The sequence below is a fragment of the Callithrix jacchus genome, chromosome 6 (assembly GCF_049354715.1).
Source record: "Callithrix jacchus isolate 240 chromosome 6, calJac240_pri, whole genome shotgun sequence".
Classification (NCBI taxonomy): domain Eukaryota; kingdom Metazoa; phylum Chordata; class Mammalia; order Primates; family Cebidae; genus Callithrix; species Callithrix jacchus.
In genome coordinates this window covers 149,227,268-149,254,361 of record NC_133507.1, presented here as the reverse complement: position 1 = coordinate 149,254,361, position 27,094 = coordinate 149,227,268, and the positions used below count along the sequence as shown (strand labels likewise).

The 27,094-nt window shown below is 43.2% G+C and overlaps 2 protein-coding genes across 2 annotated transcripts; both read left to right on the top strand.

Moving 5' to 3' along the window:
* Positions 1 to 26,617, top strand: LOC100389184 (putative solute carrier family 19 member 4). Its single transcript, XM_078375640.1, is given in 7 exon segments — positions 1 to 131; positions 4,543 to 4,619; positions 24,757 to 24,973; positions 26,389 to 26,463; positions 26,465 to 26,498; positions 26,500 to 26,549; positions 26,551 to 26,617. Coding segments are annotated over 7 exon segments (651 nt in total).
* On the top strand, positions 22,107 to 23,574 carry LOC128932435 (small cysteine and glycine repeat-containing protein 10-like). Its single transcript, XM_054257998.1, has one exon. It carries the CDS (start codon positions 22,903 to 22,905, stop codon positions 23,227 to 23,229), a length of 327 nt encoding a protein of 108 aa, XP_054113973.1. The 5' UTR covers positions 22,107 to 22,902; the 3' UTR covers positions 23,230 to 23,574.
* Positions 26,618 to 27,094: the final 477 nt, after the last annotated feature.

Below are 27,094 nucleotides of genomic sequence, written 5' to 3'. Positions count from 1 at the left end.
ATGGGCATTAATCTGAGTGTGGAACACTATGCCCTGGTGTTTGGAATCAATCCCTTCATTGCCTTGATGATTCAGCCCGTCATGATGATGACTGTGGTTGACAACCAAGGACTGGGGCTTCCTGTTGACATTCCAGTAAGTGCGTGGCCACTGTGCTCTCATGGACAAAGAGGCATATTTTCAAAACTATGTATCTGTATCCATTTATCTTTATACTTTTAAAATCAAATTTATTGATAAATAAATTACATGCAGTAAGTTCACACTTTTTATGTACAGTTCTATGAATTTGGGCAAATGTGCAGCTGTGTGACCCCCACAACAATGAAGATAAACAGAGTTCCATCAGCCCAAACAGTGCCCTTGTGTTCCTCTACCGCCAATCCCTTCTCCCCACCCCTCATCCCTGGCCACAACTGATTGATTTTCTATCCATGTACTTTGGCATTATAGAATGCCGTATCAATGGAATTATTTTATATATAGCCTTTTGTTTCTAGTTTATTTCACTTAGCATAATGTCTTCAATGGAATAATTTTGTATTAAAAAAAAGACTTATGGTGTACTTAAGGCACATTCTATTTCTTAAGAAACCTTTTCATTAAACAGGTGGCCTTTTCACTTAACAGGTAAAGGATAAAAAAACTGCATAAAATAAAGCTGTAAGGTCATTCCAGTGGAAGTGGTTCTCATTAGCTAGAGCAAAAAGTTTTTCCTTGCCCTAGCTAAAGTTCAATCTCATTAAAGATTAGTTCACAAATTCCATAAATCTACTCTGTCTCATGGATGAAATCGTCATTCTCGCCTATCTCTATAAATAGCTAATTCCTACAAAATGTTTAGAAGTTATCTTCTTTAAAAACAAAAAGCAAAAAGAAATCATTTCAGAATACAAAATTAAATGAAGTAACACAAGACATTTTTTAAAAATCAATTTTGTCATCACATTTGTTCAACAGGGAGAAGATTGCTTCCATTTAATAAATCTTAACACTAAGATTCATGTATGCTTGTTTGAGGCCATTCAACATGCGAGTATTACTTTCCAAAATAAAACTTAAATTCTTAATTTACTATCTGGTTGGCAAATTGCTCTTCAGTTTTTCAGAAATCATTCTGTGTATCATATATTAGAGAGAGAACAAGCTTGAAATCAGCAAAATCTGGTTTTGAATTTTGATGTTTATTAGTGACATGTAAAAACTTTTCATTTTGGAAAATTTCAAATAAATAAAACATTTGGAAACAATAGTATAATGAAACCTCACTTTCTCCTTACTCAACTTTAACGAGTATCACTTTATGGCTAATCTTGTTTCATCTGTACCCCATGAGATTTCTCACCCCTGTTTCTAGATTATTTTAAAGTAAACCCTAAAGTGCAATTTTTTTTAATGTCTCAATTTTCTCATTAAAAAAGTGGAGACTATAAATAAGACTTACTTATTCTTCCACAGGTTAAGTGCTGGCCTCTAAACCACACTATTCCTGGCCTTTAGTGTTGTCAATATACAAACATCTCTCTCTCTCTTTTCCTAATTGAAAAAAAATAACATCTATTTACATTAGTCAACATGGTTAGGAGGCACTTACCTTTTCTAAAGACTTTTACATTAATCAGCTCCAGATATTTCCTTTACTTTTCCACAAATCCATTATATCCTAATTTGAAATGAATGAATTCCTGTAACTAAATTAGATAAAATAAGACTAGTCATGAAAATAACCCATCAATCCTATTCTCCTTTCTGCCACTATTTTGTGTAATCTAATTTAAGTGTCTTGTTTGTTGGCAAATCAATACCTTTTGCTCTTTCTTCAAAAGGGAGGAGGTCACACAAGCATGAAAAGCTGAAAACAAATCTAAAATATGGCAGAAAAATTCAAGCTTTACCTTTTGTATTCCCTGATACTTCAAGATGTCCAAATCCTTTTAACTTCTTGACCAAGAGAAATATAAATTTAAGTCACTCCTCTAAAATCTTTGTATTGCTACCACATCTTCTCTGCTAGTCTCTGCTGACATCCTCGATGCTGGAACAACTTTCAATTCAGTTCTTCCAGGGAAAGTTATGTTAAAGCTCAGTTGATAAAGAAGAGACCAGTTTACCCAGGTACAGAGCAGGATAAGCAAAAACATACACCTCAGAGGCATAGCAGAAGACAAATCCTATTCCCGTAAAATATTTCCCCGGACCAAAAAGAAAAAAGATGTTATTAAAAATGTCTGGTCCTGAACACTGTGCTTCTTAAAAATCGGTTTTTGGTAGAAATCTAATTAAATATGCTTGCATTCAGTTTTTAAGAGCTAATAATATGGAAATACATTGATTAGTAACTCCCAAATATCAGTTCGAAATGTCCCTTTGTCCCTGACTCCGCACTCATGAGATTCCACTAATAGGATGCCAGATGCCGTTTGTAAAAATTGGAATCTGAAAAGTAGAAAATACAAACCAAATCAGCATTTTTCTCCGACACAGAGATTCAGCAAAGAGTGGGCTGCATCAACACTTCCTGAAGCAGTTCCTTCATTTTCCCAGCCTTTCTCAAACTGCTATCACAAAGTAAGCCATTTATGGATTTTAAAAGATCTTAGAGGATTTATAAAGATCTTAAAAAGAGGTTTCAAGATGCATCTTTGAAGATGACTGAAAGATTAGGGGAGGAGACCCATGAGAAAAGTTAAAAGAAGCATTTTTATCTCAACTAGAAAAAGCTGAGGAGTAATTTAGTAATAATTACTAAGCCAGTTACGGAAGAAGTGGTAGATATAATCATCTTTACTGAAGGCGTAGGACTATAATGTGGTTGCCTAATGATATAAAATGATTTTCTGGCAGGATCTTATTTCCAAAAATAGATGAAATTCACAAGTTTGAATATAAGAGGGATTTGGAGGGGGTGGGTAAATAACCACACATCTCAAATAAGCTTAATTTTTAAAAAATAAGCCTTTAATTAGGTAAATGAAGTAATAGCACCCCACAGATTTTACACCAGAACACCCAACTCTTGGCTACCTGTTACCAGACCTCTTCATCCCTCTCATCACCCCCCACTTCCCCACTTTCATCCGCCAATTTGCAGAGATAACTTTTGGAATGAGAAACAGATGGAGCAAGCGTCCATTTCTTCTTGATCACAGAAATTGTCAGTGAGACCCCCTCTGTCATTCACTAATTTCTTTCCCTTCACTGTCCTCCTCCCTGGATGGTCTTGAGGCTTAAGACGCGAAAAGCAACTCTTGCCACCAAGTTTGGGGAGTATACATAAATTTTTAAAAAATGGAAAAGGCCAGTGGTGCCGAGTGCCCCCTTGATATCACAGAAACCACAGCTGCTGTGCTGCTCTGCCCTCATTTTCCTCACTGGAAAATACACCGTGACCCTGCCCAGCACTCACAGCCAGCAGCCGGTGCACTCAGCCACTTCTGGGACCAGCTGATGGCCTCTGATTGCACCCTCCATTAGATTAACCAGCTAGCATTACTGGTACTTTAATCTACCTATAATTAAATAAAAGTTAGAATCATAAAAATGGATTTTTAGTTGCAACCCCAAAGGGATTAGTAAGGAAAGGGGCACTCTGCATAGAAAGATCACCTCCCAAAAAGTCAAACACAGCGATGATATTATTTAAAGCGCATGAAATGAGGATTCGTTTGGATTTGGAATCGGCTCACATACATCAAATGGATATTTTTCAGTGTGTGTAGAGCATTTGGTATTTGAGAGTCCAGATAGCCCAGATGAGTGCTCTCACTATATTCATGAACTCAAATGCAGCATGTGTGTGGTCTATCAGCCTTAGGTTCCACTATTTCATAAACTATTTTTTGGTGTCTTAAAGAATAGCTTAAGTTGAAGGCCAGATTTTCTTTCTTTTTATTTTATTTTGAAAGTCTTGCTTTGTCACCCAGGCTGGAGTACAATCCCGCCTTCCAAGTAGCTGGGATTACAGACACATTCCACCACACTTGGCTGATTTTTGTATTTTAGTAGAGACAGGGTTTTGCCATGTTGGGCAGGCTGGTCTCGAACTCCTGATTTCAGTTGATCCACCCACCTCGGCCTCGCAAAGTGCTGGTATTACAAGCATGAGCCACCGTACCTGACCTAGATTTTCATTATCAAACAAAACAAACTCCTTAAATGGATTTTCAGAGAGTTTGGGTCCTGATAATTTAGACATTGCCTTGTTTTCTTACTTTTCTGTCTTAATGGAGATGGTGTCCATGCAATTACCTTAGGAGAATGGGATTGAGGGTTGAGCTTAAAGGAGAAGGGGGTACCATGGCTTGACTACGACACCAAAGCTCATGCTGAGGCTCGGTGCCCAGTGTGGCAGTGTTGAGAAGTGGTGTCTTTAGGAGGTGATTCGGTCATTCAAGAGGGATCAATGCCTTTCTCCTGAAAGTAAACTCTTGCTTGCTCGGGGATGGATTAGTTACCACCAGAGTGAATTGTTAAAAGCAAGGCTGCCTCTCATGTCTGGTCTCTGCATGCACACTTCCCCTTCCTTCTCCACCATGTTATGACACAACACAAGGTAAGGCCCTTGCCAAAAGTCAGCCAGGTGCTGTCACCTGAGCTTGGACCTCCCAGCCTCCAGAACTGTGAGCGAAATAAGTCTCTTTTCTTTACAAATGTTTTAGTCTCAGGTAGTCTTAGTCAACAGAAAATGGACTAAGACGGGGACTTTAGGGTTGTTTGAAATTTAAACAAATTTCAATGAGTGTTTTTAATTATTTTTTAATTAAGAAAAGCTTATTTATTAAAGGCAGCAAATTTTAAAAAATAATAAACTAAGAAAAGCTTACTTTCGTTAGGCAGCAACAGACTGGATATCAGAAAAATCTTTACACCACGAAACGCTTGTATTTCATGGATATAAATTTAATTTTAAAAAAATAAATGGCTGAATGGGTAAGAAACTAAGAAAAATCCTCAGATGCCAAAGCAAGACCAGGATGCAGATAGATAGATAAGGAAGCATTGACTCTGCTGTGTGTGCTGGGATTACAGGCATGAGCCACTGTACCTGGCCCAGATCCTCATCCACATCCTCAGTAAATGGTGAATCAGAACAAAATACAAAATAACAGGGAGAAAATTCCTAACAAAGAAGACTAATCTGGGTGGAGTCTGAAGAATATACCCTAAGTATTTACCTTTATAAACCAGCACTCACATAATTCTGGAGTCCAGTTCCTACAGGCTAGACTTTTTTTTTTTCTTTTTTTTGAGACAGAGTTTCTCTCTTGTTACCCAGGCTGGAGTGCAATGGTGAGATCTCGGCTCACCACAACCTCCGCCTCCTGCATTCAGGCAATTCTCCTGCCTCAGCCTCCCGAGTAGCTGGGATTACAGGCACACGCCACCATGCCCAGCTAATTTTTTGTATTTTTAGTAGAGACGGGGTTTCACCATGTTGACCAGGATGGTCTCAATCTCTTGACCTCATAATCCACCCGCCTCGGCCTCCCAAAGTGCTGGGATTACAGGCTTGAGCCACCGCGCCCGGCCCTAGACTTTTTTTAAGCTGAAAACTTAGTTTAAAATGGTCCTGATTGGCAATATCTCCAGGCACCTACATGTACCAAAGGCAAATGATTTCTGAAAGAATGTACCTCAATACAGGAATCAAAATATTGCCACAAGTCAAATTCCATAGAATATGAGATTATGCTTTTTAAAAATTCAGAATCATACAATGATATAAAGTTTCATGAACGAGCCAACTGAAGCAATAAATAGCAGAATCAGACCAATGAAGATTTGACATAGAATTATCAGTAATAGAATATAAACTAAATGTTTTATATGTTTACACACAGAGGAAAATAACATCATAAGAAAAATGTTTTATATGTTTACACACAGAGGAAAATAACATCATAAGAACATAACAAGGTACATAATTAGAACATCATTAGAACAAAATAATCATGGATTTGGGGGGGAAATAGAACTACAGTCATGGGAAGCATAACTATGTTTTGGTTAATGATGGACCATGTATATCAGCAGCCCCAGCCTTAGAGACCAGGGACTGGTTTTGTGGAAGACAGTTTTTCCACAAGCCAGGGCAGGAGGTATGGTTTCAGGATATTCACGGGGTATGGTTTCAAGTGCAGTATATTTATTGCACATTTTATTTCTATTATTATTGCATTGAAATATATAATGAAGTAATTACACAACTCACCATAATGTAGAATTGGTAGAAGCCCTGAGCTTGTTTTCCTGGAACTAAACACTTCCATCTGGGGGTGATGGGAGACAATGACAGATCATCAGGCATTAGATTTTCATAACGAGCATACAACTTAGATCCCTCACATGCACAGTTCACAATAGGGTTCACACTTCTATGAGAATTTAATGCCGTCGCTGATCTGACAGGAAGCAGGGCTCAGGCAGTAATGTGAGCAATGGGAAGTGGCTGTAAATGCAGATGAAGCCTCTCTTGCTCACCCATCTCTCACCTCCTGCTGTGCAGCCCAATTCCCAACAGGCCACAGACCCTGGTACAGGCCCTTGGTTGAGACCCTGGCATATATGACAGTGGTCCCATAATATTGTAGTGGAACTGAAAAATTCCTATCACCTAGTGACATAGTAGCCATCATGATGTTGTCGCACAAAGCATTACTCGTGTTTGTGGTGACACTGGTGTAAACAAACCTACTGCACTGCAGTCTTACAAAAGTCTAGCACATGCAATTATGTACAGTATATAAGACTTGATAATTAAAATAAATGGCTGGGTGCAGTGGCTCATACCTATAATCCCAACACTTTGGGAGGCTGAGGCAGACAGATCACTTGAGGTCAGGAGTTCAAGACCAGTCTGGCCAACACGGGGAAACCCCATCACTACTAAAAAATATATATAAAACTTAGCTGGGCATGGTGTCAGGTGCCTGCAATTCCAGCTATTCAGGAGGCTGAGGCAGGGAGAACCGCTTGAACCAGGGAGGCAGAGGTTGCAATGAGGTGAGATTCCACCACTGCACTCCAGCCTGGGCGACAGAGCAAGACCCTTGGAAGAGCCACCATCCAGCCCTGAAGCTCCATTCATGTAAGTGCCCTATATGGGTGTAGTATGTTTGATCTCTTATACACATTTTTACTGAATCTTTTCTTGTCTTGTCTTTTTTTTTTTTAAGATGGAGTTTCACTCTTATTGACCAGTCTGGAGTGCAATGGCACAATCTCAGCTCATTGCAACCTCCACCTCCTGGGTTCAAGAGATTCCCCTGCCTCAGCCTCCCAAGTAGCTGGGATTACAGGTACATGCCACCACACCTGGCTATTGTGTGTGTGTGTGTGTGTGTGTGTGTGTGTGTGTGTGTGTGTATTTTTAGTAGAAGCGGGGTTTCACCATGTTAGCCAGGCTGGTCTTAAACTCCTGACCTCAGATGATCTACCTGCTTTGGCCTCCCAAAGTGCTGTTCTTCAGGTATGAGCCACCATGCCTGGCCTTTTACTGTATCTTTTCTATGCGTAAATATGTTTGGATACACAAATGCTTGCCATTGGGTTATAATTGTCTACAGTATTCAGTACAGTAACATGCTGTACAAGTTTGCAGCCTAGGAACATAGGCTATGCCATCTAGCCTAAGTCTGTAGTAGTCTATGCCATCTGGGTTTGTATAAGTACACCACATGATGGTCATACAATGACAAAATCGCGTAGCAAGGCATATCTCAGGAAGCATTCCTGTTATTAAGGATGCATGACTGTAGTCAAGATTAGAAGCTTAATAAACAAGCTAAGAGCAATTTAGACATGTATAAAGAAGAAAATATTGAAGTAGAAGAACTCATTTAGAATATAGCACAGAGAGCTACAAGTGAAAAACTATTAACACACATGGAGATAAGAGTGAGAAAATTCCTCAGATATGTATTTGGAGTTCCTTGGGGAGATAATAAGGTAGAGTGAAAGACAGACAAAGAAATATTCATGGAGAATTTTGCAGATGAGATGAAAGCCATGAATTAGGATTAAGGAAGCCTAACAGCTCTCCAATAGAGTAAACGAAAAGATATTCAAATCTAAACACACTGTAGTGAAACTGCAGAACACCAAGGAAAAAGAAATCTTATAAACAGTCAGAAGAATAAAAAGAGCATCGCCTACAGAAAAACGATCATTAGATTGACAAATGCCTTCTCAACGGCATGCAATGGAAGCCAGAGAGTCAGTGGAATAATGTCTTCAAAGTGCCGGAGACAATAATTGCCAGCTTGGCACTGGATACAAAGAGAAAAACATTTCAAAAATGAGAGTAAAATAAAGACATTCTCAGACAAACAGAAATGGAGTGAGTGAGACAGGCTCACTGTGTAACAGTGTAACAGACGCTTATAAAAGCAATTTCTAAAGGATGCAGTCGAGGAAGAAGGAAAATTACCCCGCATATGATGCAAGAGGGAGTGTGAAACAGAAGAGAAAACAGGTGAGTGAATTGAAACGAATGCTGGCCATGTAAAACAGTAGTAATGTTTTTATATCGTGAAGAGTTTTGAAAAACGTAAGACTAAAATTCTGGATGATAATAAATTAGAAATGAGAAGAATGTCCAAAACCAAAGATTTTTGTACTGTTCTGGAGAAAGTAAAAGTTATTAATTAGACATTGCCAGGGTGGCACACCGAGCAGTGGGGTGGGTAGCCCCCCATCTGGTGGGAAGCATACTTTGTCACCATCATTATTTAGAACTGCTGGTTCATGGCAACAATAAAATGCAGACAGGCTATTCATCGGTTTCACTATTGCTTTTAAATTCTCTGCAGATAGTTCTCCTCCTTACTGGTTGTACCCAGGGAAGACCACTTCATCACCAACACCATTGTCCTAACTACTTGGGAGGCTGAGGCAGGAGGATTACTTGAGCCTAGGAGTTCAAGGCTCCAATGAGCTATGATTGTCATAAGGAGTGAGCAGCCTAGATCCCTCATATGCACAGTTCATTATAGGGTTCACGCAGCCTGGGCAACAGAGCAGGCTGTTTAGACCCTGTCTCTAAAATATATGTGCATATGTATATGTGTGTACACATACACATACATACATATATTTTTATATGAATATGGTTGGGCATTCTTACATAGATTGTTTTGCTTAACATTGTGAGATGAAGTCATTTCTCTGCTTCCCTTTAAAGCAAAAAATTTGGGAAGTGTTGTCTATTTCCTGTCTCTAATTCCTCTTCTCACATTTTTTCTTAAACCCATCCATCTCCATCTTTTGTCTTCAGTACTTTGCCAACACCATTCCTATCAAGATCACCAGTATCGATCCAGCCGTCAGTCATCACTGCTCATCTCACTTCACTCATGTCATTGCACCCGTCGCAAGCATGGTCACCATTATCACTCTCTGCTCCTTGAAACCATTCCATATGCGCTTCCAGGGCACCAGGCATTCATAATTTTATTCTTTCTCCGCTGGATTCTCCTTTCTGCCTCCTTTGCTTTCTGTCTCCTCCTCTTTTTTTCAGAGGTTCTAACCCTGGAGCACCTAAGGTTAAGTGCTTAGAAACTCTTTTCTCTATACAGTCTCTGATGGGTTCATGCAATCTCTGTGGTTGTATACTGATGACACCAAAAATGATAGCTCAGACCTTGACTTTTCCCCTGAACTTCAGACCTCTGTATCCAGCTGCCTACTACTCAGCATCTCCCTTGGGGTGTCTAGTAGACATCTGCAATTCAGCATGCTCCAGATGGAAGGCTCATCTCGCTCAAAACGATGCTATCTACAGTATTTCCCCATCTTTCAAGTTGCTTTGGCCCAAATCTTTTGACTCCTCCTCTTCTCTCTCAGCTCAGATATAATGTGTCAGAAAATACTCCTTTCTCTATCTTCAAACTAAATCTAGGAGACAGTCACTTCTCATCGTCTCCATGGCTACCACTCTGTTTAAGTTGTCACTATCTCTTCCACTTGGATTATTGCAAGACCTTCTAACTCATCTCTGCTTCATCCTTTGCCGTCCTCAAGCCATCCTCAAAATAGCAGTCAGAGCTCTCCTTACACAATATGCATGAGATCATATCACTTTTCCGCTCTGAACTGTCCATTGGTTTTCCAGTTCATACACAGTAAAAAAACACAGGCCTCCGGATGTCTCTGCAAACCCCACCTGGTCTTCCTGCCCTCCCTTTACCTGTCTGGTCTCATTTTCTACTATTCTTCCTCTCACTTACTCAGCTCCAGCTACACTGGGCTCCTTGAGAATCTTTAAACATTTCAGAAACCATCTTTGCACTTTAGCTTCCCTTCCCTGGAATGCTCTTTCCCCCAGATATCCACAGGGCTTTCTCTGTGACTCACTTCCTTTAAGTCTTCATTCAAATGTCTCCCTTTCAATGCTGCCATGATTATCATATTTAAAATTGCATTTCTTCTTACCTTGTAATACACTCTTTCTGAATCTTTATTTCTACATTCTGAATCCTTATTTTTAAAAACACAAACTGAAATATTTATTAAATTATATGATACAGGTTTCAAATTAACCCATGGGGGGAAGGGTAAATGGTTGGGGCATTGATGAAACCAGATTTGCCATGAGTTGATAATTGATGAAACTGGGTACCATGAAAGACTGGGCCATCATGAGCCCCATCAAAACCACATCCATTGGCCAGCGAACTGGGTACAGTCAAATTATTTAATTGAATAGATTGAAACAAGCCATCTACACAGCCTCAGTGAGAAACTGAAACCCCACATCCTGTCTCAACACATTCTAGTCCACCCCCAAAACAACATGGAAACCAAAAGAGTGAGACCAGGTGAGAGTGCTAACCTTGGGGTTGCTGTAAAGTGTTTTGCAGATATGATCCAACTCCATAATCAGTTGATTTTAAATATAATCCTAGAGGGCCTGATTCAATAATCTTGGTGGACCTGATTCATTCAGGAGAAAGACCTTACCAGGAGTGCTGAGGTTTCTCTGAAAAGGGAGATTCCTTCTGGGTTCAGGAGCTTCTGACTGTGCCTGTGAGTCCTAGCCCACTCATTCTGATGTGCTGTTCTGTGAAATTTGAACTGCCTTTCCCCATCACCATGAAAGCCAACTTTTAAAAATTAATTTATTAATTTATATCTCTTACTTGTTCTGTGTCTCTGGTTGAACCCTAACTGATACAGATTCAAGCAAGTAATGTACTTTTTTTCACTTAGTTCATAGTACTGCATTTGTTGAATAACCCATTAGGCTTGGGAGCTTAGGTAGCCAGCAGCACTTGATATGCTCCACTACTACAGCTCAAATTCTCAGCTGTAGAGGGGCATATCCCCTCAGACCACAGTGATGTTCTGTGCCACAAGCAGCCTATGTTAGCGCTTGTAATGCACTACGTGGTGGGAACCATGATCACCAGCACCCAAAATGGCCCAAGGGTCCCACCTAGAAGCAGATAAGCACCACAGGTCACCATGTTTGTCCTCAAACCTCCCAATGTCACCAGGTTAATTTTTCCCCTAAGGGGACCTGGAAATATTGCCCTATGGTTTCCAGTATTCAAAAACCCCAGAAAAGTCTGAACTCCCCTTCCTTCCCCTTCTATATTGACTAGAGTATAGGGCTATTGGCCTCCATTGGAGACCCAGAGACCTTGGCCTCAATCTAACCACACCATTCAGCCCAAGACATTGGGTCTGCAACGTCCCTTAATCAAACAAGCACACCAAGCAGGCTGCATAAGGCTTCTCTGAACCATCTCCATTCCTGTCCTTTAGCTAGAGAGTCTTCCCTTTTGTGGCAGCCTGCATTGCATGGTTGCTCCCTGCTCAGATGCCTCAGGACCTGTCTGAGTACCTCTTTCCCCATCCTTCCCAGGTGCCTCACGGTCCATCTGAGCATTCTTTCCCTGAGCTCTCCAGCCCCAGGAATGAATGACCGCATCAGTGCCCAACCAGCAGGGGCCGTGCGTTGCACTCCCGTTTCTACGTTCCTTCCTGGCAGCCTCAGTCCATGGCCAGCTCACTCATATCCATGGGTCCCATGGATAACCCCTCCTGACTCATAAGATGCCCAGCAGTATTGTCCAGCTCTTGTGCCCACAGGCTAATGTCTCCACCTTTAGTCAGGTACTGGGGGGTATTGCCCCCTGCTTCTCCAATAAGCCATGATTCTGCAAGACTGGACCCTCCCCCAGTATAGGGGAGCAGATTCACTGTGCGATTACCAATTCATCTGAGTCCAAGGAGGCTCACACACACACACACACACAATAAGTGACATGAAGCAGGCTGATTACTTACAGGTAGGTAGTGATAGCCATCAGAAGCCTGAGATTCATTGTGATCAAGAAGCAGGGCACAGGAAAGCCATGCAGAGCAGATGAAGTCCCTCAGGGTTATCATTCTAAGTGCAAGGTGTTTTTGTTTCCATTTCTCTCATTTTCTCTTCTCATCCTATAACACACGCACCCTGACCCACCACCACCTGCCTCTACCTGTGTAGCAGTTTTGCAGTTGTCTTTTCCTATCCCAGCCCCAGGCCCCATCCCATAGTGCTAATGGGGATAATAACAGATTATTCTCAAGCCTGCAGGGAATTTAGATCAATCTGTAGTCTGAAACTGTGTCTGGGCTGGAAGTGGTGGCTCACGTTTATAATTCCAACACTTTGGGAGGCCAAGGCAGGTGGATCACCAGAGATCAGGTGTTGGAGACCAGCCTGGCCAACATAGTGAAAACCCATCTCTACTAAAATACAAAAAAAAAATTGGCCGGGTGTGGTGGCAGGCACCTGTAATCCTAGCTGCTCAGGGGACTGAGGCAGGAGAATCTCTTGAACCCAGGAAGCAGAGGTTATAGTGAGCCAAGATCCCACCACTGTACTCCAGCCTAGGTGACAGAGCAAGACTCTGTCTCAAAAAAAAAGAACCCTATCCTCTATCTCTGTGTCTGTATCCTCTAGTATCTGTAAGGCTGTGGTCCCCAACCTTTTTGACACCAGGGACTGGTTTTGTGGAAGACAATTTTTCCACAGGAAGTGGGTGGATGGTTTGGGGATGATTCAAGCACATGACATTTGTTGTGCACTTCATTTCTATTATTATTACATTGTGATATATAATTAAACAATTGTACAACTCACCATAATGTAGAATCAGTGGGAGCCCTAGCTTGTTTTCCTGCAAATAGATGGTCCCATGTGAGGGTGATGAGAGACAGTGACAGATCAACAGGTATTCGATTCTCATAAAGTATGTGCAACCTAGATCTCTTGCATGTGCAGTTCACAATAGGGTTTGCGCTCCTATGAGAATCTAATGCTGCGGCTGCTGATCTGACAGGAGGTGGAGCTCAGACAAGAGGCAGAGCTCAGGTGGTAATGTGAGTGATGGGGAGCGGCTGTGAATACAGATGAAGCTTCCCTGGCTTGCCCACTGCTCACCTTTTGCAGTGAGTCCTGGTCCGTGGCCTGGTGTTTGGGGACACCCGGTGTAAGGGGTTAGCAGTTCAGAAGCCACAGCCCCAGGGCAGCAAAAGGCAGCAGGCTTATTCCAAGACGAAGCAGGCCCCACTCTGACACCTATTTTCAAAAGTGAGGCTGGCTCTGATCCCCCACTCTTATGGGATATTTGGCCTCTCTTGTATTCCTACGCCCCTCATGCCTGTGACTCAGAACCCAGCAAGCCCACAGCTTCAGCCTTGCATTTTACGCCTTCAATCTGTGGTCCACAGAGATAGATGTCTTGTTTTTGAGCTCAGCTATGTCTTTATTTTATTTTTATACGTTTCATACACGTATCTATCCTGTGTATATAAGAGCTGAACTGAAGGAAATTGAGACACGAAAAACCCTTCAAAAAATCAATAAATCCAAGAGCTGGTTTTTTGAAAAAATCAACAAAATAGATCACTAGCCAGATTGATTAAAAATAAAAGAGAGAACAACCAAATAGATGCAATAAAAAATGATAAAGGGGAAATCACCACAGATTCCACAGAAATTCAAACCATCATCAGAGAATATTACAAACAACTCTATGCACATAAACTAGTAAACCTGGAAGAAATGGATAAATTCCTGGACTCCTGTGTCCTCCCAAGCCTAAACCAGGAGGAAGCTAAAACTATGAATAGACCAATAACAAGGTCAGAAGTCGAGGCAGCAATTAAGAGCCTACCACACAATAAAAGCCCAGGTCCAGACAGGTTCACAGCTGAATTCTACCAGACACACAAAGAGGAGCTGGTACCATTCCTTCTAAAACTATTTCAAACAATCCAAAAAGAGGGAATACTTCCCAAATCATTTTACGAGACCAACATCATCCTGATACCAAAACCCGGCAGAGACCCAACGAGAAAAGAAAACTTCAGGCCAATATCCATGATGAACATAGATGCAAAAATCTTCAATAAAATATTGGCAAGCCGATTGCAACAGCAAATCAAAAAACTTATTCATCATGATCAAGTAGGATTCATCCCGGGGATGCAAGGCTGGTTCAACATACGCAAGTCTATCAACGTAATTCAACACATAAACAGAACCAAAAACAAAAACCACATGATTATCTCAATTGACGCAGAGAAGGCATTTGACAAAATTCAACAGCCCTTTATGCTAAAAACCCTCAATCAACTCGGTATCGATGGAACGTATCTCAAAGTAATAAAAGCTATTTATGACAAACCAACAGCCAGTATCATACTGAATGGGCAAAAACTGGAAGCATTCCCTTTGAAATCTGGCACTAGACAAGGATGCCCTCTTTCACCGCTCCTATTCAATATAGTTCTGGAAGTTCTAGCCAGAGCAATCAGGCAAGAAAAAGAAATAAAGGGTATTCAAATAGGAAAGGTGGAAGCCAAATTGTCTCTATTTGCAGACAACATGATAGTATACCTAGAAGACCCCATCACCTCAGCCCAAAAACTCCTGAAACTGATAAGCAACTTCAGCAAGTCTCAGAATATAAAATCAATGTGCAAAAATCACAAGCATTCGTCTACACCAATAACAGACTTAAAGAAAGCCAAATCAAGAACAAACTGCCATTCACAATTGCTACAAAAAGAATAAAATACCTTGGAATACAACTCACAAGGAACGTAAGGGACCTCTTCAAGGAAAACTACAAACCACTGCTCAACGAAATCAGAGAGGACACAAACAGATGGAGAAACATTCCATGTTCATGGTTAGGAAGAATTAATATCGTGAAAATGGCTATACTGCCCAAAGTAATTTACAGAATCAACACTATCCCCATCAAGCTACCATCGACTTTCTTCACAGAACTGGAAAAAAACACCATGAACTTCATATGGAACCAAAAGAGAGCCCGCATAGCCAAGTCAATTCTAAGCAAAAAGAACACAGCGGGGGGCATCACACTACTGGATTTCAAACTATACTACAAGGCTACAGTAATCAAAACAGCATGGTACTGGTACCAAAACAGAGATATAGACCAATGGAACAAAACAGAGGCACTGGAGGAAACACAACATATCTACAACTATACAATCTTTGATGAACCTGACAAAAACAAGCAAGGGGGAAAGGATTCCCTCTTTAACAAATGGTGTTGGGAAAACTGGCTAGCCATGTGCAGAAAGCAGAAACTGGACCCCTTCCTGACACCTTACACTAAAATTAACTCCAGATGGATTAAAGACTTAAACATAAGACCTGGCACCATAAAAACCCTAGAAGGAAATCTAGGCAAAACTATCCAGGACATAGGAGTAGGCAAGGACTTCATGAACAAAACACCAAAAGCCAAAATAGACAAATGGGACCTAATGAAACGCCACAGCTTCTGCACGACAAAAGAAACAGTCACTAGAGTGGATCGGCAACCAACAGAATGGGAAAAAATTTTTGCAGTTTACCCATCTGACAAAGGGCTGATATCCAGAATTTACAAAGAACTCAAACAGATTTACAGGAAAAAAACAAACAAGCCCATTCAAAAGTGGGCAAAGGATATGAACAGACACTTTACGAAAGAAGACATATATGAGGCCAACAATCATATGAAAAAATGCTCATCGTCACTGGTCATCAGAGAGATGCAAATCAAAACCACATTGAGATACCATCTCACGCCAGTTAGAATGGCGATCATTAAAAAATCTGGAGACAACAGATGCTGGAGAGGATGTGGAGAAAAAGGAACACTTTTACACTGTTGGTGGGAGTGTAAATTAGTTCAACCATTGTGGAAGACAGTGTGGCGATTCCTCAAGGCCTTAGAAATAGAAATTCCATTTGACCCAGCAATCCCATTACTGGGTATATATCCAAAGGACTATAAATCGTTCTACTATAAGGACACATGTACACGAATGTTCATTGCAGCACTGTTTACAATAGCAAAGACCTGGAATCAACCCAAATGCCCATTGATAATAGACTGGATTGGGAAAATGTGGCACATATACACCATGGAATATTATGCAGCAATCAGAAATGATGAGTTTGTGTCGTTTGTAGGGACATGGATGAATCTGGAGAACATCATCCTCAGCAAACTGAAACAAGAACAGAAAATGAAACACCACATATTCTCACTCATAGGCGGGTGATGAAAAATGAGAACACATGGACACAGAAAGGGGAGTACTAAACACTGGGGTCTATTGGGGGGAAAAGGGGAGGGCCAGTGGGAGGGGGCGGTGGGGAGGGATAGCCTGGGGAGAAATGCCAAATGTGGGTGAAGGGGAGAAGGAAAGAAAAGCACACTGCCATGTGTACCTACGCAACTGTCTTGCATGCTCTGCTCATGTACCCCAAAACCTAAAATCCAATAAAAAATTTTAAAAATTTTAAAAATAAATAAAAAATTTAAAAAAAAAAAAAGACACACAAAAAGCTATTTTTTTCCTGTTTTAAACAGAGAGGTCGCAGCAATGTATGAAAACATGAAACCATCTTGATCTCCTCAGCTTAAAGTCTCTACGGCAAACAAAACCGTAGACTCTCAACAGCCAGAAAAAGTGTGGAAGCTGGAGAAAATGTTCAACAAGAAAAAAAAAAGGGAAGGGAAAGAGCAACATGCTCATCATTAAATTGAAGCAGTTGAAGAAAAGACTTCAAAGAAACTGGAAAGCCCCTTTCCCACGGGCTTTCTTTTATTAGGCCCTGATTTCATTTCCTACTTTTACTAAAGATAGTAGAGAAATTAGTGCAACTGGGAGAGTTTTTTCGCAATTGAATGTATTTGATTTTAAAACATTTCAATAAATATTAGCCAGGCATGGTGGCAGGCTCCTATAATCCCAGCTACTCAGGAGGCTGAGGCAGAAGAATCACTTCACCCCAGAAGGCAGAGGCAGTGAGCCAAGATGACACCATTGTATTCTAGCCTGAGTGGCAGAGCGAGACTCTGTCTCAAAAAATAAAATAAAGCGTTTCAAATGTCTTCCATGGAATGTTGCAGTATATGGGGGGAAAAAAAAGAAGAAAACCTCACACACAAGAGAAAGAGAGAAAGAAGAAAGAATGTGAAACATGCAAATGAAAGAAACTTATCAAAACCCAACTAAACTTACCTCACCATTAAATTCCACATTTGGTCTTGATTGGAACACCCGAGTTTGGCATGTGGGTCTGTCACCGAAGGGCTTGATGTCATTTTACATCAATAAAAGAGGAGCCCCAGGCCAAGTGCTGTGGCTCACACCTGTTATCTCAGCACTTTCGGAAGCCAAGGCGGGCAGATCACTTGAGGTCAGGAGTTTGAGACCAGCCTGAGCAACATGGCGAAACCCTGTCTCTACTAAAAGTACAAAAATCAGCAGGGCCTAGTGACTCATGCCTGTAATTCCAGCTACTTGGGAGGCTGAAGCAGTGAGCTGAGATAGAGCCACTGCATTCTAGCCTGGGGAACAGAGTGCGACTCTATCTCAAAACAAACAAATAAACAAAAACAGGGACCCTGTATCTCCAGGGAGGAAGACACACGTCAGGCGTGTTCTGAGGCAACATGATGTGTCACTGAGTGGGGCTGGTCCCCAGAGGCCTGGCCACAGCTTCCTTTTTTCTTTTTGAGATGGAATCTCACTCTGTTACCCAGGCTGGAGTGCAGTGGCACGATCTCAGCTCACTGCAACCTTCGCCTCCTGGGTTCAAGGGATTCTCCTGCCTCAGCCTCCTGAGTAGCTGGGACTACAGGTGTGCGCCATCACGCCTGGCTAATTTTTGTATTTTTTAGTAGAAATGGGGTTTCACCATATTGGACAGGCTAGCCTCAAATTCCTGAGCTCATGATCCGCCTGCCTTGGCCTCCTAAAGTGCTGGGATTACAAGCATGAGCCTGGCCCAAGCTTCTTACGTGATCCCTTGCTGCATCACTGCCATAGCAACTGTTTCTCATTTTTTTTGGTTGTTTAGTGTGTGTGTGTGTGTGTTAGGGTCTTGCTGGGTCGCCCAGGCTGGAGGGCAGTGGCATGATCTCAGGTCACCACAGCCTCAACCTGCTAGGCTCAAGTGATCATCCTGCCTCAACCTCCCGAGTAACTGGGACTACAGGCACGTGCCACTACATCTGGCTAATTTTTGTACTTTTTGTATAAACAGGGGTCTTCCCGTGTTGCCTGGGTTGGTCTTAAACTCCTGGACTCTCCTGCCTTGGCCTCCCAAAGTGATGGGATTACAGATATAAGCCAGGGCACGAGCGTTTCAAAAACTTGGTTCAAAGATAGAAAAGATAAAGTCTCTCTCCAGTTTCTGAACAGACAAACCAGGATTCAGTGTGCTCAAATGGAAGAAAGACAGAAGGAAAGGTTTTTATGGACCCTTAGTTTATTTTATCAGGAAATTTGAACAATGTTATATGATAACTAAGAACACAAAAGCAAAAAACAAAAGAAGTACTGCGATGTTGGGGTCCGGCACGCCTGCCAGGGGACTACTGACCTGCAGGAGTCCCCGAGACCACCAACGTAGATGTCTCATTCAACCTGAGGGAGAGAGTGCGCGGAAGTGAAAGGAAATAGAAAAGCGGAGTCTGGAGGGTTGGCTTAGGCTATGTCCAAGCAGCAATTTTATTTTTGCAATACGTTTCATTATATTCTTTTCTGAAGTCAAAGTTGTTTACGCCAGATCAACATACTTAATTTACAGTAAGCAAGTTATGCCCACTAAGTTACGCCCAGTAAGTAAGTTAATCCCAGTAAGTAGGTTACGCCCAGTAAGTAGGTTACTTCCAGTAAGTAGGTTATGCCCAATAGATCAAGGTAAGTAAGTTACAGTCACGCCCAGTAAGCTATGGTAAGTAAGTTACAGTTACACCCAGTAAGTTACGGTAAGTAAGTTACCAAGTGTAAATACTTAAGTTAATATTTTACAATGAAGGTAACAAGGGTCCAAAATGAACACAATCAAGCAATAAACCATAAGAAGCTGAAAGTGGACATATTGCCTCCCAAGTTCTCATATCCACAAAGTAATGTCTGTTAATTATTTTGAATAGCATAGTCCCTCTTTCGGTTCCTGCTTTCCCTCAGCTCGACTCCCCTAACCAGGGATCTGTGTCCGGGCTCAAGCTCACTGTATGGCGAGGCCCATTTCCTAGGGGCCTCACACAGGAGTGATCCCCACAGACTCCCTCACTGCATGCTGATGGGAAAAGTGGAACTAAGACGGAGCTGCATAGCCATGAGTATCTCCATCACACCAAACACGAGGAGCTGTGATTTCATTTCCCCAAGGTCAGTGACCTGGACAGTTACACAGGTGCTGCGCTGCTCTCATATTTTTCCATGAGATGGTTCCTATTAGTTTGGAAACTTTTCATATGGAAAGGCATGAAACATCAAAGAAAAACAGCAACAGGCCATAGAGGAGGGGGAGACCAGACAGGATGGGAAGGATGGGCGTCTTACCTACAGGACACCACAGCCACCACAGCCACTAAGGCCACCATAGCCACCACTACAGCCACCAAGGCCACCACAACCACAGCAACCCATGCTGTCAGTAGAGAAGACTCGAGTGAAGTGAGGAGAGAGGTTTCAGGAGAGGTGAGGGGAGTCTGATGCCTCCTTCTACTGGGGGAGGCCCTTATGTACCATCTTCAGAAAAGGAAGAGGGAGTGACCCACGACTACGACCAGTGATCACTTCCTTCTTGTTGCTACTGCAGTTTCCATGATAAGGTTATCTGGGACTATTCCTTGTTTACATCCTTAAGGACTATATTTGATCCAAAACATTTACTAATTTTCACTTGTCTGTTAAAACCAGATTACAAGCAAGCCAAGAGATGCTGACATGTAGGCGAGGCTCTTCATTTTCTCAGAACCAGTTGAATCCTGAGACTTCAGGTTAAGCCGGGACTCAAGGTTGCTGCAAGCTGCTTTTCCATCTCTGCAATGGCTTCTCTCCAGGAAATCACCTGCTTTCATGGAAACTCCCGAGACGCAAAAGGGTAAATAAGAGCATCCAAATGGAACACGATGTTTTTACAAAAATGCTCACTTCTCAGCTCTATTTCTGAAGGGCTCTTTATAGTAAATGACTCTTGTTTCTTCTTTGTTACCCCTCACAATTGCCTGTGATAAGGCTTGAAGCAACACTCCCCTCCCTTCTCACTCTGCCCTCACTCGCTGAGCGCTCACATTCACACCCAGGGTGTGGATTTCCTCATGTGTGTTCCTGGGTTAGTTCCTCCACCGGGTGTCTCCAGCTCAGACTCTCCTGCAGACTCCAAATCCATCAATCACCACTCTCCATTCCATCTTCTCCCCCTGTGGTTCCAGAGACACCTCTAACGTCACATGCTCCAGACTCAAGTCATAATTTTCCCTGCCCAATCACCAACTCTCCATCAGAAAAAAAAAATGCATTTTTCCTCTACTGTGCCATATCCATCAAGATATGAATCCATGTTAAAAATTATCTTTGAATCTTTATTTTTTTGAGACGGAGGCTCTGTCGCCAGGCTGGAGTACAGTGGTACAATCTCAGCTCACTGCAACCTCCGCCTCCCTGGTTCAAGTGATTCTCCTGCCTCAGCTTCCCAAGTAGCTGGGACTATAGGCATACACCACCATGCCTGTCTTTTCAGTAGAGACCAGGTTTTGTATTTTCAGTAGAGACTGGGTTTCACCATGCTGGCCAGGATGGTCTTGATCTCCTGACCTTGTGATATGCCTACCTTGCCCTTCCAAAATTCTGGGATTACAGGTGTGAGCCACCGCACCTGGCCTGAATCTTTCTTTTCTCAGTTCCATTTCTAGTCTTTCACCAAATTCTGTTGCTTCTGCCTCGTTAATAACTTCAAACCTATTTGCATATGTCAGCTCCACTGTGCCTGTCACCCCAGTTCAAGCAACTCCCTGACAAGTTGAAAATGCTCTCTTTAGTCCAAATACCACACTGACCGCTTGGGTCATTAATAAACAATTCTGATCAGTCATAGGGACGGGATAGCACTTTCTCTTCCTCAAATTTCTGAAGAACAATTTTACCAAGTTGGGAAAACAGGCTTTGGGCAGTGAGTTTGTTATCAACGAAGCTTGGGCAGAGATGCTGACTATGTCTGCTGAGCACTGACCAATCACCAGAAGCCTCTCATCAGCAGCGTGGAGAAGACCTTGCTTGCACTCATATTTTTCTTGCCTTTTTTACAGGCTCCTTGTTGGTCACAAACTCTCAAACCCTACCATGATCCACAGCCACAGGCTTCTTCTTGGAGCCATAAACTCCTTTTCCTTCCCATGTTGGGCCTTCATTTGGCTCAGCAAGCTTCTCTGACCTCTGGACCACACTTCCCTCAATGTTCCCACCCTGCACTCTCTAAATAGCCCAAGAGCCTGCCTCTAGGGAGCCCAGGCCAGGCTATTAAGCAGATTTGTTTATCTCAGCCATAACTGACATCACCTAATCAAAGACAAAAATGAATTCCTGGCTGGGCGCGGTGGCTCAGTCCTGTCCTTCCAGCACTTCGGGAGGCTGAGGCAGGAGGATCGCTTGAACTTAGGAGTTCAAGACCAGCCTGGCCAACATGGTGAAACTCTGTCTCTACTAAAAATACAAAAAATGAGCTGGGCATGGTGACACATGCCCGTAATCCCTGCTACTCGGGAGGCTGAGGCAGGAGAATCGCTTGAACCTGGGAGGTGGAGGTTACATGAACAAGACCAAGAATTACATCACCAGAATGCAGACTCCTGAGATGATTGATTTCTGCTTTTGAAATAACCACTAAGAGCTGGTGTACAGAAGACAAATCACAATGAGGAGCTGCAAATGAGGAGAGAAGGCAGCCCCAGCTCCTTCACTGGTTAATAAATGGGATGATGGCATCTGACTTTGGCAGTGACCTTTGAATCTGTTGCCATTTCACCTCCCAGCCTGCAGTGTTACTCACTATTGCAAGCCCTTTGATGTGAGTGACTGTGCCTTCCATGTCACTGTACCTATTGCTGAGAAGCGCTCAGGTTGTTCAGTCCAGGGGCTGCCTGGTGCTGTGTGGGGTTTGTAAGCCCCGCCAGCAACTCATGGACCTGTGCCCATAGCGCTTATTCCCTGGACCTCTTAGGAAGAAGGAGAAGCCTGTCATTACTATGGTTACCGTGAACCAGACCAAGAATTACATCACCACACTCCAGCTCTCAGAACGCTTCCTGGAACTTTTAGGCCTTTTAAACTTAGTTTTATGAAAAAATAAAATAAAACCAAAAATGTAGTGAAAACAAAGATGCCTGAAATGATAGCCAGTATGAGATGGAGAGATTCTTCCGTGTAAGTCAAATGACAACCAGGAAGTGGTCACATGTCTTCCCTCTCCTCTCCCCAGAGCTGGTATATAAGGGCCTCCCCCAGCAGAAGGAGGCATCAGACCTCCTTACCTTCTCCTGAGTCCTCCCTTCTCACTTCGTCCACATCCTCTCTACTGACACCATGGGTTGCTGTGGTTGTGGTGGCTGCGGTGGTGGCTGCGGTGGTGGCTGCAGTGGTGGCTGCGGTGGTGGCTGCAGTGGTGGCGGTGGTGGCTGCAGTGGTGGTTGTGGTGGCTGTGGCGGCTGCACCACCTGCAGGTGCTACCGGGTGGGCTGCTGCTCCAGCTGCTGCCCCTGCTGCCGCGGCTGCTGTGGGGGCTGCTGCAGCACGCCTGTGATCTGCTGCTGCCGCCGCACCTGCAGCTCGTGTGGCTGCGGCTGCGGGAAGGGCTGTTGCCAGCAGAAGGGCTGTTGTCAGCAGAAGTGCTGCTGCCAGAGCTGCTGCTAGGCGGGGCAGCTGGCCTCTGGCAGCTGCTGCAGGTCACTGCTGTAGGTCAGCTTCCACCATCTGTCTGCCATTGACTAATAGGACACAAGCATGACCTGAACCTGTCACCTGCCCGTGAGTATTTCACATTTCTATAGTTTTTGGGATTCTAATCATCACCAACAGAAGTAATAACCATGCAGCCTTCTATGTGGATTACAATTCAAGTCATGACCTCAACAAAATGGAGTCAAGGCAGTAAATGTTAGACCTTCTTGAAATGCCTCTAAGGTTGCCTTCATTTATGTGCTGTTTTTACCACTGCCTGGGTATATTTGAATACACAAAGCAACACCTATCTTAATAAATGACACTAAATCATTCTCAAAGAGCTGTCTTTTTTGTTCTTTCCAGTCTCAAAACTGTCTGTCCATGGGGAAAAATGAGTTTTATCCCAAAAGATAAATCAAAGAATAAAAAACAATATAAATTGTTTACAATGACACATAGATTCATGGATGATTAATCCATTGTGGGTTTGTAAAGAAGGAAGGGACTGGGGGCACATCCTCAGCCTGACACTTCATTATCATAAACCAAAACTTTCCCCAAATCTCTCTTGATAGAGTCTTAGAAGTCTGGAGTCATAAATACCTGTTCAGACTCCAAATGGTCACACAATCGTTTAGAAGCCTGATCACATTTGAGCAATGATGAAATTTGGCTCTTAGCCCTGTCAAGTATCGTGGAAGTCTGTGGTATCAGCCACTTCAAACTACAAAATTACCTTTCAGTTGTAATGTGAGAATATCAGCATTAGAATCAAAATAATCATACATCTTACTGAGAGCATCCCATACACAATAAAAAATGTCCCCGAACACCCCTTCTGCTCATTTTTCCATAGAGATCCCTTCCCCTTTGCTGTGTAGACTCCAGAGTCTTGATTTTTTGTGGCTGGTTTAGCAGCAAAGTGAGCAGGAAACAAGGCAGAAAGTGGGGAATCCCAACTTGGGTGAGCAGCGGGCAGGGACCGAGGGAAGCCAAGCTCCTTGGGTAGGTCTCCAGGTGAAGCTCATTCTTGCACCAGCCTCACAAGGGCCATTCAGGGTGTTTCCTTCTTCCTCTAAGCAGATCTTGGCTCTGGAAAGAAGCTAAAACAGGTTGAACTGACCAAATGAACGTTATAACCAACGGAAACATGCGTCAAATAACCAAGTCAAGTAAGATTTCCAAAGAGGGGAAGACGCCGTTGCAGAAAGACAGTTTTCCTTCCACCTTGAAATTCAGAAAAGAGGGTTTGGAGTGGGTTTAAGATGAGCCCCCCAGAGTCTAAGTTGACAAGGTGGTTTTGGGTACTCACCTGGCTCTGCTTCTATTTCCTGTTCCAGCTCCAAGAGCCCTGAACCTCTGGTACCCTCAGGCTACCCAAAGCCCCTTAGTTACTCTCAGCCTTTAGGATTTACCTCTGGGGCCCCATCCTCTCACTCATTCTTCCCTCCCAGGCTTCACCTGTAGAACTGCCCCCTTTCTTGTGATTGTTCTCAGCTGGAAGAGTAGGCTCAGGAGAGAAGCACCACTTCATCCATCTTAGGCTAAAGCCAGGGACATCCGCTTTTCCTCATGGAGGACCCCTCAAATCGCTTTCCCCACATAGTAATGTTGACCAATCCAATGGGCCGAATTCTGGGACATGTGGCTTTTCCAGCCACCAAGATAAAACACTTTTTAGGCATTTACCCCTCTTGTCCCACTCGCTGAAAACGTGAGTTTGTTTTCAGCCAGCGTAAATAGAAGACGTGACTGTCTGCCAGGATTTACTGGGTGTCATTACTCGCGTTGACATCGATTTGTGAAAAAAGAATCTAGGTGGCCTGCTGTGTAGTTTGTGATGTGTGTGTGTGTATATTTACACACACACACACACATATACTATGAGATGGTCAGATGGTCCATCAGTCACGGCCACAAGAAGAGACAAAGAAGTCTGGGCACAGTGACTCATGCCTGTAATCCCAGCACTTTGCAAGGCCGAGGTGGGTGGATCACCTGAGATCAGGAGTTCAAGACCAGCCTGACCAGTATGGTGAAACCCCGACTCTACTAAAGAATATATATATACAAAAATTAGCTGGGTGTGGTGGCATGTGCCTGTAGTCCCAGCTACTTGAGAAGCTGAGGCAGGAGAATTGCTTGAACCTGGGAGGCAGAGGTTGCAGTAAGCCGAGATTGCACCATTGCACTACAGTCTGGGCAACAGAGTGAGATTCCATCTCAAAATAAAAAGATTAAAAAATAAAAATAAAAAAAGAAGAGACAAAGGAGAGGTTCAGGAAAACAGTGTATTCCACTCACAGATCCTAAAGAGATGGAGTCACTGTGTGCCAAGAGGAGAGTCACATGGTAGGCAGCACTGGGGGAGTGGTCTCAGCCAGGCAGACACGGAGAGAGGACCCACGGGCTCGCTCAAGGGGGCCAGGGTGGAATATATGAGCAAGAGGTGCAGGGGCATCCATCAGTGCATCTGAATATTACTGGGTCTCAGTCAGGGGAGGGCAGGGAGGGGGACCTGTGGCAGGGGCTAAATGTACCACGCTGGGGCTCACCTGGGAGGGCTGTGTGAAACTTACAATGCTGAGCACAGGGGCATCTGTCTGCATCTCACCTCAGCTGAGGAGTGGCTGTAGGTACCTCCCTGTAATCCAGTTGTGAATTTGAGTCTTGGTTTAGGTTGTCTGAATAATTAGCACAAATGTAGTCAACTGTCCTTTACTGTAGGTAGAGGAATTTTCTTTTTCTTTCTTTCTTTCCTCTCTCTCTCTCTCTCTCTCTCTCTCCTTTCTTTTCTTTCTTTCTTTTTTTTTTTTTGATTTGGGAGTTTCGCTCTTGTTGGCCAGACTAGAGTGCAATGGCACGATCTCGCCTCACGGCAACCTCCACCTCACGGGTTCAAGCGATTCTCCTGCGTCAGTCTCACAAGTAGCTGGGATTACAGGCATGCTCCACCATCCCCAGCTATTTTTGTATTTTTAGTAGAGACGGGGTTGGACAGACTAACTCCCGACCTCAGGTGATCTGCCCACCTCGGTCTCCCAAAGTGCTGGGATTACAGGCGTGAGCCATGGCGCCTGCACTGTCGGGGAATTTATAGGTAAGACTTACAGGAATTTGTAAACCAAGTGAGAATAGTAGCAGGGAGAAACTAGGGCCTCGGGCCCCAGGGATGAGGAAACTTGCTGTACTAACATGCGGCCTGGGGCCTCCGCCACGCAGCTGCACAAGCTCCAGCCTGAAACTCTCTCCGACACCGCCCTAAACAGACCACGTGTGAGGGAGGGAGCCCACAGGGAACAAAAAGCCGCAAGATCCAGTGCTCTGAAGTCATTCTAGATGGTTTCAGGGGAACTAACTTCCCACCTCTGACAATGACACCACGGCAAGTACCACAATTTGCCTAGGATTATAATTCTTTGTGCACAATGCATCCCATTCAAAGACAGTCCACAGCATGGCGTGCTCCCTCTCTGAACTGGTCTCACCCCCTTAAACGTGCATTCATCCATTTATCTATCTATCTATCTCTCTACCTATCTATCTATCTATCTATCTATCTATCTATCTATCTATCTATCTATCTGTAGAGATGGAGTTTCACTCTTGTTGCCCGGGTTGGAGTGCAATGTTGTCATCTTGGCTCACTGCAACCTCCGTCTCGCGAGTTCAAGGGACTCTCCTGCCTCAGCCTCCCAAGTAGCTGGGATTACAGGCATACACCATGGCCAGCTAATTTTGTATTTTTAGTAGAGATGGGTTTTCTCCATGTTGGTCAGGCTGGTCTCAAACTCCCAACCTCAGGTGATTTGCCCGCCTCGGCCTCCCAAAGTGT